General features: G+C 41.9%; 1 protein-coding gene across 8 annotated transcripts in view; it reads left to right on the top strand.

Moving 5' to 3' along the window:
• The first annotated feature begins 4,555 nt into the window (after window positions 1-4,555).
• The window catches only part of itpr1b (inositol 1,4,5-trisphosphate receptor, type 1b), an 88,082-nt gene continuing 81,110 nt past the window's right edge, over window positions 4,556-11,527 (top strand). For all 8 annotated transcript variants that reach the window (XM_035152069.1, XM_035152065.1, XM_035152061.1 and 5 more), the window contains exons 1-3: window positions 4,556-4,734; window positions 5,899-6,012; window positions 9,339-9,409. In XM_035152069.1, the coding sequence (XP_035007960.1) occupies window positions 5,921-6,012; window positions 9,339-9,409 (163 nt within the window). In that variant the 5' untranslated portion in view covers window positions 4,556-4,734; window positions 5,899-5,920. The remainder of the gene's footprint in view (window positions 4,735-5,898; window positions 6,013-9,338; window positions 9,410-11,527) is intronic.

Here is an 11,527-nt window from a genome sequence, read left to right as displayed (position 1 = left end):
CTTAAGCTTTGATGGTACAATTGACTCTCGACTCACCAGGGACCTTGATGTCATTTGCAGTCTGAGTACGTCACAGAGCCAGAGAGGTCAGCAGACGGTGAGCAAATAATAGATGGGTGTTCGTATGGCCTTGTTTTCACACTATGCCAGAAGGTCTGGCATTCGGTTAGTAATGTCCAAGTGTGTGTTTCTTTTACACCGCATTCGTTCACAGTGCATAATTCTGTTTCTCCAGTTGCGTACGTCAGATACTGATCCTGAGAAAGCCTGAGTCATTGTTACAGTTACAGAGCTCCAATCACACTTAGTTTAAATTGTTGGCTGTAACAGGTTTGGAAACAGGAACATTGCATGTGAGATTGCTCAAGTTAAAAGAAGTTGTAGTGTAATGGGTTTGACCTGTAAGACTATTTTTTTCCCATTGTCTTATGTTTTACCACATAGAGAATGTGAGGCAGTTTGTCAGACTCGCAGCCAAAACATCCCGAAAACTGAATCCAAAGGTTGTCAGGTTCAAAAAAACACGATGAGAAAAAGAAATGCAGACGTCTAAAGTCCATTCATCTGCTATTGAGATTAAGGCTGATAGAATTAATTCATTGATCTTGATGGAAAAAAAATCTGGCAGATTTGATCTGATATATATATGAGTGTGTGAAATTCGGTGCAGATTCAAATAACAATCCAGATGTCACAGAGGCGTGAATCAGATTGGCACCTGAAGTGCCCCTGTCAGTAGGCTTTTTCTTTTTTAATAAACGAGTCACTTGCTAACAATACTAACCATAAATATCAGAATTTGTTAAGGATTTTGATTTTCTAAGCATTTTTAAAGTACGTTATGTGTTGCAACAAGAAACTATTTTCTAAATATAGTTAATGATGTGTGGCTTTGCTCAAAGCTATGAAGCTAACAGTAGACAAGGAATGACTAAATTCCACCTTACTGAATTAAGAATTGTGCGTGAATGTTAGACACACATTAATTGGCCCCTATGTGTGAATCGTGGCCCCTCTATGGCCCCTGATTTAGAAAAATCACCACTGAAATCTATTGAAATGAAATGTGGTTTCACAAGGGGACTGGGGCCTTGGTGGAGGTATGCACTCCACTGAGTACCATTCTTGTTACCTGTGGTGTTTTACTCCCAGAAGTATCATGTCTTCAGTGGGTCACTGTCCCAGATCCAGAAATTTGGAGGCCATCATATGGTTTGGTACAGAAATACAGAGACCTGCTTTAAACATCACACACTTGGAACTGAATGTCTGATTTGAAATCAAGTGAAAATTGAAGTCCAACTGTAACAATAAGAAAGTCTTTGTTGTGAGTATTTTAATTCTGCTCTGATATTTCTGATGAATGTGGGGATGGGTTTGCATGCATGGCCCACACACAGGACTATCGGGGCCTCCGACAAGAAAACTACCAACCATTGTGCCCACTCATCATGGCTGCTGAGGGAAGGCCTGGATCTGCACTTGAGAATACTTACACATGCACAATGATGAATCTCAATCTGTGCACCCACACAGACGGTCGCAGTGTTTTGTCATCCCTCTGTCTCCGGTGCATTCCAAGCATGCAGATGCTGTATTCCTTAATGTGTTAGTCATTTGTTAATTCTGTTATTGCAAAATCTGCCCCTTGTTTTTAAGCGAGCAACAAGTCAGACAAGGATGAATCACCTCTTCTTCATGACCCTTAGAGTACGTGAGGCAGCAATCTGTCTCCTCACACGACACATCCCATCTCATATCTGTCTCTGTCAATGGTCCCGTTGTACTCGTGAACTGTATGTAGAGAAAAGCTGAATCTGGCAGATGAGACACTGTTCAGGTTCAAGCAGGGTACTATAATAAATGTCTGGCCAAAAAACAGCCAGAGAAAAAGCAAGTGTTAGGCTTTACAAGCTACGAATCACTGCTGCACTTCACAAAAACAGCAGCCGTTGTATTGTGCATGTGTGTGTGTGTGTCTGTGTGTGTGTGTGTGTGTGTGTGTACTAGAAGGGTAGCCAGTCATCTGTACTCTGTATCCATGACAACTGAGTACTCAGTGATCTGTATTCAACTTCACTTAATGTTAAGTTTAACCAAAGCCTGGAAATACTTATAGTGGGAAAGGGTCAGTTTCTCAGATATTGTCGTGAATATCCATGAATTTGACAGTATCAAATTTAGATGCACATACTTATTTTAAACAGTGGGACAAAGCACTTACCCTCCATCCTTGCCTTCACATTGATGATGCTTCAGTTCAGTCTGTTGTTTTACATAAAGGGTTTTTAATGAATTATTGATAGATAATTTGATACTGATATGTGGTGGTGAGTTTCTGCCACTTGCAGAGAGTGGCACATGCATAATAAGTGTTGTTTTTCCCAGTGCATCATATCAGAGCTGGATTTCATTTCAACAATAAAACATGAATCACACTGTAGAGTTCTTTATTCTACACAGCAACCTTCAGCTATTTGCATGTGAAGACCCCACTGTGTCCTGTGAAAAGCAAATTGGGAATGTAGACAATTTTGAGAAGCACTTAAATGGTGGTGGTTTGTGGCCACGTAACACTTGTGGATCCCCACTCTTATTATCCCCTTAGATCCTGTAGCTAAGAAACCAAATAAACAGCTAATCAGAGGGTTTTGTTGAAGCCACTGGGTCTCGATGAAAGTGTTCCCTTTGTGTCTCTCACTCATATTGCAATTAAATGTGAATAATCAAGCTTTTACCAATTTGCAAATGTAACCATCTACTTAAGGCCTCAATGGATAAATCGAAAATGGGATTTTTCATCTTCGTCCTGTTTTGGAAGTGCTACCAGGATCACTGTGAGACTGGTCTCTACATGTCAAGTTATTTGTGAATTGATATCGTACAAATCTTCTGAGTCTGTTCTAATTCCTGTGCATTTTTATGGGTCACCTGCAAATAAACCAGATCACTCAAAGTGGTACGACTGAGATTTTCAAAGTTTAAATTACAAACTTTGAAACATGGTGAAAGAAAACACACATATCAACTAAACAGACTCAGAGGGTGTGTCCTCATTACACACCCAGGAATCTGACTGCCAGTAGCCCAGTTAGTGTTTCTGACAGGAGACTGCACATCCAACTGACGTCTTTATCTCACGTCCATTCACACTTTGACACTCACAGCACGAGCCTCCTTGTTGCCAGGCGCTGTGTCTGCTTCTGTTTTTGACAGTGTATACGTCAGGTAAGGTTGACACTGACACAAACCTCCAGTCACATGGATTTAATCATGTTCAGTCCACAAATGTGACAGATATGAAGGAGTTTTTGTACATGGGAGTAAACAGCCTGATCTTACATAGCTTTATATTCTCCTCTGTTGTGTTGCAGTCTATCATCAGTGAGATGTCATGATAGTAGTAGTAAATAGTAGTAGTAAATATTATTTCAGGATTTAAACAATTTATTTGTGTGGCTGTGTGTGTGGAGCCTATACTTGTTTTTGTTGCTTCCCTGGGACCTTTTCCAGCATAAACACTGACTGGGGGGACCAAAGCCTGGTCAAATGAGGCAAAACGTCATTTCCGAAGCTTTAGTTAAGGTTAGGTGTATGAAGTGATTTGTGTTTGTGGGGATTTAGCGTTAGGCATGAATTGGTCATGGTTAGGTTAGGGATACAATTTTTGATAGGCTGTCTAGAATGAATAGAAGTCAATGCAGTGTCAGCTCTTAGTCCATCGGAGGATCTCCAGAGATTCCGGTCTGGACTTTGTCCACGGTTTGCCTTTTGCACGTGCTCACAACCGCAACAAATCCTCCTTTATTTAGGTGAGGGGTGGTGCAGCAGACAGAGGCAGGACTTAACGTATTAATTCCGCTGCAGAGATCACATGATTTTGTTTTCAGTACATCGCCACTGGCATCAGCCCGCACCACAAACTCTCTTGACATCTTCATGGGTATCTTCTACATGTATGGCACCACTGTTTATCCTGAGATATTTATATTCTTTTTGCTTGTTTTATGGGAACTATATACTACGGGGGCCAGGCGGAGAAGGTCCACAGAAACTCCAGAGGCTCTCACTCAAACATTTGCGTTCACACATGCACCTTTTCCAGGGAAACTATGTGGAGGATCTCCTATGTTATCAATATTATAATTTGACCCCATTTAATGATTAACGTCTCTGAATCAATGGTTGAAATGTTGTTTTGGTGACTTCTCCTAATTTATAGGGTAAACATAGTAATTCACATAATGATATGTCTTCAGTGTCCTGTATACATGCTGTGACATCGATGTTCTTTGGCTGAGTAAAACAAGAAGTATCGACATTTTACCCTCATTTGTTTATAATAGATTAGGATTATATCGAGGTCAAAATGACATGACATGTTATAACTCCCCCCTGCGTTGGGGCCCTAATCTGCCCAATCATATCTGTAGTGCAAGAACCACTGATCAGACTAAAAATAGCCTGTCGCTTCCAGAACTACACTTCCCAGAGAGCAGCGGTGCAGTATAAATAGCCACAAAGGGGCGTTCCCTGGGTGACATGTGGAGGAGGTAAGAAGCGGATTGTTGCCGAGGACGCGCTGAGCTGTCAGAGATAACGCTGCTCAGCCTGCTGCTCTCACCTGGACTTTCGCTAGCATGGACTTAACCGAGGATAGCGCCGCGGAACTGATCCTGTGCTGACCCGCTTCTCCCCTCCGCCGCTGACGCCCTTCTGTTGTATCTCTGACAGGTAAACTCTGCGTGTAGTTCTCCCCCCCCCACCCCCCTGCTCAGTGATGGTGTACCGTGGGGGTTCATCTGAGCCGCGAGCATCCCTGTAAGCAAGGAAGTGGCCCACGCGCCTATCTGTTGCTGCCGTTCTGCTGCAGCTCGTGCGATGCAAAACAAAGGAGCGAGAGAGAGAGAGAGAGAGAGAGAGGCGACTTTGATGTTCAGTTCAGCGCGAGACGAAATGTTTGCGTCCCATGTGGCATCTGTGAAAGGACTTAAAATGTCCCTGAGCGTTGAATCAGTGTATGTGTTTCGACACGGGGCCTCAAAGAATAACACAAAATACAAACTTTCTATTTGTTGTTCGCATGGATCTATGTGTGTAAATATAGCCTACAGCTAAACACCAACAACTGTTAGCCTATATTCAATGAAACGTGTTGTTGTTCCTTTCCCCATCAAACCTGTGCCTTTGATGGTTCAATGCTGCCATTCTGTGAGTTTGTCCACTGTCTCGAGTGAATAGCTGGTTTAACTGGGAATAACACAGACGACTTAGCCTCTGAAAGTGGAGCTGGGTTCTGTCACACAGGTTTATATCTTGTCTCTACCTGGGGGGAATGGTGACTCAAAAGCACTATGTGCTGTCCCGTCTTCATACAGCTGACAGCACAATGTGTACAATATATTTGATAGTTTCCTTAGTTTCGTTTCAAAACAAACAAAGAAACAAATCATCTCAACATGGCGTGTACACAATGTGGATAAGCCATAAAGTACTTGACTAACTCCTCATTCAATTTCATTATGGCTTTTTCATTTTTAAATTCTACTCCTGGTGCCACAGTAGGTGGTGCTCTGTGGATGGGCTGAAAAGAAATTGAAATGGTCGAAACCCAAATCACCACAAAGTCCATCACTTACCAAATCAATATCATAAACAGCGGATGATCATGACGGCTACTGTTTACAATGTACGCACAAGAAAACCAGCTATTTACAACCTTTTTAAAAGACACAACCTGTGAAATGGTGCACAACATCTTTAGTTAAAATGACTTGTACAGTTGTAGGAATATGTCTGAAATCCCATTGGTGAATTGTCTCTGATTGTTTCAGATAATCCATAATGGTGCTATTTGTCACGATGCAGTCAATGACCTGTGTTGTTCATCTTTTGCAGGTGTCGTCCACCCTGAGCAACCATGTCGGACAAGATGTCCAGTTTCCTCCATATTGGGGACATTTGTTCCCTGTATGCAGAGGGTTCCACCAGTGGATTTATTAGCACTTTAGGGTGAGTCTACTTTTCTTACCAGGGTTCGTGTGAGCTTTTCTCTGTGACTGCTTTCCATCCTGCTCTTGCTAACAGTTTCAGATGAGGCTGCTAGATGGATGGAGCCTCAGTCAATGTTGTCCAAAAGCACATGATACACAACTATAACACAGCACAAGCTACCAAATAAACACATGTAATAGTTACGTGGTTGCTGCTTTAAGCCAAAGAGGTGGTTTTGCAAATGGAGTAGTATCACGTAGTGGATGGATTTAATGCCTCTGTTTGCTTGGTGGCAGTTACTGTCAACATAAGCATCGCCCATTTGTTTGTCCACTTTTTATGATGAATAATAAGTCGCCTGATTTCAGTGAAACAGAGGAAACAAGCTCTCAGTAAAAATAAGTTGTTTTCATCTGAACATCTTTGGAAAACTATGACTACTATTGAGTTACGCAGAGAAGCACCTGAGCAGATGAAGATAAGACCTCGCTAACTTAAACACTGAAGAACCAGGTATAAGTAAATATAAGAGGGTGTCTTTTATTGTGAATTTGGGCAACATAAATAAAACTGACTTGATGTATTATATTGTAAGAGAAGTATATTTAATACAGCTTGTCGCTCAATATATGAAGTTTGCTTTCCACTGCCTTACAAGCCTGCCCACATATACTACCATTACTGGCAATACCCCGAATATTGTTATTTTGTTGACGTGCTCTGTTACACGCTACATCTATTGCACTTCTGTCCGTCCTTGGAGAGGGATCCCTCACATGTGGCTCTCTTTTGGGTTTCTGTGTTTTTCTCCCCTGTTATTAGTCGGGTGTTTTTGATAGTTTTTTTTCTGCCTCTTTAATCAAGGGGTTAAGGGCAGAGAATGCCGCACCTCGTTAAGCTCTATGAGGCAAATTTTGATTTTGCGAATATGGGCTGTACAAAAAACAATTTATTCGAAATTTGTAAACACAGGCCTGTACAGAGAACCAGATTCAACTTGATTGTCTATTCACAAAGATAATGACCCTTTAATGGACTGGTACATCTTGGTCTGTGGTCAGCTACTCAATGGGAGGACTGATTGCAGGCAAACCTCCATTTCCCCCTAAGAGGAACAGCGTTGTGAATCACTTTGAATAACGACGTCTGCTACATGTTATGAATGGGAAGACGAAGGCTGTTTTATTTTAGAAGTGGTTGCTAGTCTGGCCTTAAATTACCCCTTGTCTCTTCCTGCTACATGCTGAGCACCATTCATTTAAACACTTGACATCTCCCCTCCTCCCTAATAGCGAGTTAAAAGTAAGTCTCATTATGTGCAAATTGAGCCAACCTGGATGCACTGTTTACGGTCACATAGAAAACAAAAGGCCAGAGGAAGAAAAGAAGGTGATCACTGATGTGAATGTCTTTTTCCAGAACATCTGACAGCATGTCTCATATTAGATTACTGTACCCCAGCCTGTCTCTCCTCAGCTACCTCTCTATTTTCCACCCCAGGGTGTTTGTTTTTTCTCTACCAAGGTGGAAATAAGAACAGCATCTGTGTAGTCTCCTCCTCCTCCTCCTCCTCCTCCTCTCCTTTTTAAGTGCAGCAATCATCCTCCTCTTGCCGTGTCACTATTCAGTTTGCCACTTTCCAGAGGCCGTGCTGAGCTCTCCTCCTTCCCACCGTTCACAAACCATGCTTTCACAGTTTAGTCTTGTGCGTCACCTGCCATGGCAACAAAGCCTTTGAAGTCTGCCAGTGCCCGCATGACAGAGCTCATTTGTCAATTTTTACCATCATAAATCTACCAAATGAATCCCTGCCCCCCTCTCCATCACCACAAACACACACACACACACACACACACACACACGCACTAAAAACTGCTTAGATGGCATAACTATAAATAGCATTACTCTATTAGGTGTTGCTATTGCTGTCAGCATACTGAATGTGACCCCTGAGAGATGCTGCAAGCACCTGGACCACTGCTGCAAGCTCAGAGAGAGCGGCACCCGGCATCTTGATGCTTGGAGGCTGGAAAACACACGTGAAGCCATCACCCAGAATGCAAGGGGTGGCCTTTTTTGACCTTGGATAACTATCACTCTTATTGGAACAGGGCCAACCAGTGCATCAGTGTGATCAAGGCTATGAGAACGGGAATCACACACCCTGTGCTTTCTTCTTTTATCAAGACAGTGCTCCTGGGGTGCAGTGTGTACTGCATGAGCTATAAAAAGATGCAAACTGACTGGACTGGCCTTAGCATCCTACTGAAGTATTCTATTTGTGCTGAGCTACTATCTCACAGTATTCCCAGGGGTTTCCCTACAATTCCTGCATGTCTATGATTTTGCCATCAAGTAAAAGTGTTTCACCAAAATAATGAGAGAAGAGAAGAATAAGAGAATAATGAGGTAGCACTGTTGCTTTCATCAGGAAAAGCTGTGTTACAATCTGTAGTTCAAGTTATCACTAGTGGCCCAGTTCATGAATCTATTTTGTCATTCCCTTAATCAAAAGTTCAAATCGATTTCCTTTCATAAGGCTCTGTTATAGAGTGGTTTAAAGCAGGAAATGCTTGTGCTATTAATTTTAAGCTTCAGAAAAAGCTTTATGGGTCAGGAGCAGGTCGCCAACTAACTTGATGGTTGGTGGTTCAATCCACGGCTTCTCCAGTCCTGTTGCAATAGTGGACAAGACGCTGAAACCTAAATTGCCCCTGACGGCTGCTCCATCACAGTCTGAATGTGAATGTGCAACAGGAAAGCGCAGTAGTAGATCTGACTTGTAGTGTAAAGTGCTTTGACCGCCAGGAATAGAAAACGCTACATAGATATAGACATCTACAATACGATACATGAATACGTTTACATCTATGACTGACTAAGAAAAGGACGCAGTCAGTTCAGGCTGTATGATATTTTACACACTTTGAACTCCCCATGTCTCCACCTAATGTTTGCTGCCAATACAATCAACAGTGGCTTCATTCCATTGAATTGTTCCAGTAAGTCGGGCCAGTGAGTGTTCACAATAACAGAAACCCTGGAAGTGACACATCTAAATGGATTGCAGCCATTCAACAATTCATTAGATCAAATTTGATTTTGGACAACTGTTTTGGGTGTACGAGCTGCAAGATAATACAAATTGTATGTTAATTTCTATTGGCTAAATTATTGGCCTCAATAGCATAAACATTAGGCCTGTTGGTGATACCATGTTTTACTGTTTGTTTATGGATGGAAAATGTCATCTTTGACTATGTGCATTGAGGTTTAGACTAGAGTCCATTTAAGATGCCTGTGTTTGTGTCATTGACTCATGTTAATGTTGGCTGTGTCCTCAGGCTTGTGGATGACCGTTGTGTGGTACAACCCGACACAGGTGACCTCAACAACCCACCCAAGAAATTCAGAGGTAAGGTTTCCATATCTCTTGTATCTTACTCAATAATACCTTGATGTTTTTTAATACAAGTAAGGATTGATCATTGTTGCCTATCACATGCTTTTCTGGTTAAATTAAGATTACATTAAATAAAGGCTGTAGGAATATGGAAGACAGGATGACTCAGACACCTAATGCACAAATTGATTGTATCACTATTTGATCAGAGTTTATTGAGGGGCATAGAAGAGGCACTGGTTTGTGTCAGGCTTTTCAATATGCTGTTGAATGAGTTTAACGTTGTTTAGTTTGCTTTTTGGGCTGAACATATTGTATTTCTTGGCTTTTGCTCATTGCTTATAAATGAGTCTCTGTTAAGTTGTTTGGACATAGTTTGTGGTGAAGCAGTTTATATGTAAATCTGTCCACTCCTTCCTTATGTTGGTTTCACACGCTGTTAGATCAGTCCCAGTACGCTCTCATTAACACCCTGAATGACAGGCACACGCAGGGGCAAACGGGGGGTCAAAATGTAATGGAGAATTTTGACGGCCCACCAACCTACAAACATGGCATGATTTTTCCTGGTTCTCCTGCATGGCAAGTCTGACAATGACGGATGGGTCCATTGTCCGTGTGTACGTGCAAAAGGCTAATAAGGATAGCTGCACAAACCTCTGTGCGTGAGAGAGAGAGAGAGAGAGAGAGAGAGAGAGAGAGAGAGAGAGAGAGAGAGAGAGAGAGAGAGAGAGAGAGAGAGAGAGAGAGAGAGAGAGAGAGAGAGAGAGAGAGAGAGAGAGAGAGAGCAAATTAATGTGCACAAATATAAAATTATATAATTAGAAAGTTTAAATTAAAATCCATCAACCAATACCTGGGAAATCTCATAATGTTAAAGAAAGTAATGAAGTTCCTGGGTCTGGTAATCAAACAAACAAACTAATGGACAGGGGTGAAAACATATCCTCTTTAGCAAAGGTAATAAGATTTTACCCTTTTAAAATCCATATGTTATCCATACTGCTTATCCTTTGAGTGTCTTGGGCGGCTGGAGCCCTGGATAGACATCGGGCATGAGGCGCGTTACACCCTGGACAGGTAGCCAGTGTATTGCAGGGCCAACATATAGAGACAATCAACCATTCACACTCACATTCACACTAACGGTCAATCTAGAGGGTCCAATCAACCTAACCCCAATCTGAATGTTTTCGGACTGTGGGAGGAAGCCGGTACCCAGAGAAAACCCACACAGGGAGAACATGCTAACTCCCATCCAAGCTGGGATTCAAACCGGGACAGTGGCGACAGTGCTAACCACTGCACCACTGTGCCGCCCTCCTTTTTTAAAAATACAAACAAAGATCAATATGTGGTGGTCAATGTCACCTTAATGCGACACAAAATAAATCAATGTCTGTTAAGTAGCAGTGCCTTTGGGTGTTGTTGCATTCAGTTATGCTCACTTTGCTAAGGAAAGGTCTAAGAAAAGATTTGGCCCCATTATGCAACCAGCACTGGCCTGTTTGACTCCTAACAGGATGGAACCATATATTTGCAGTTTTAATGGCAAATTCGACCTTGTCATGCTGGAGGTTCACAGAAATGGACAGTCATCTTAGAAGGGGACATTATTAGTTGCCATTAAGTGGGCTTTCGAATTGGCTGCCATGTCCTCACAAATACACTTCTAGATGTTTTGGCAGGTTTCCTGGTGAAGTCTTAAGTAAATGAATTAAGAGTGAAATGGCACAATTGCCAATGTCACTCCCAACAACTTGGGTCTTCGTGTTCCTTCCAAATTGAGAAGACTAACTGATGCTCTCTTGTGTCATCCTTCAGTAATAACACACTCACTGACTGTAGATGTCTGTATTATTTCAAATCATGTAACATTTCAGTCACTACAATCAAATCTCTGTATCTTAATTCTGCAGCATGAAGCCAGTCATGACTGAAGATGCAGATAATGAGTAAAATCTTGTTATTATAGCAGGCCAGAAAATAAGTCATAGTTTATTTATGTCAGGGGGATATATATCAGCATCTGACTTGCTCTTGTCTTGAGAAACGGAAGTAAAAACTATATCAAGGCACATGACACCAGCACAGCTTCAGTGCATCTTGACATGGATATAAAGATATTCC

This window comes from Hippoglossus stenolepis, chromosome 3 (assembly GCF_022539355.2).
Source record: "Hippoglossus stenolepis isolate QCI-W04-F060 chromosome 3, HSTE1.2, whole genome shotgun sequence".
NCBI lineage: Eukaryota > Metazoa > Chordata > Actinopteri > Pleuronectiformes > Pleuronectidae > Hippoglossus > Hippoglossus stenolepis.
Note: the sequence above shows the minus strand (reverse complement) of the source record. Positions and strands in the feature narration are given on the sequence as shown.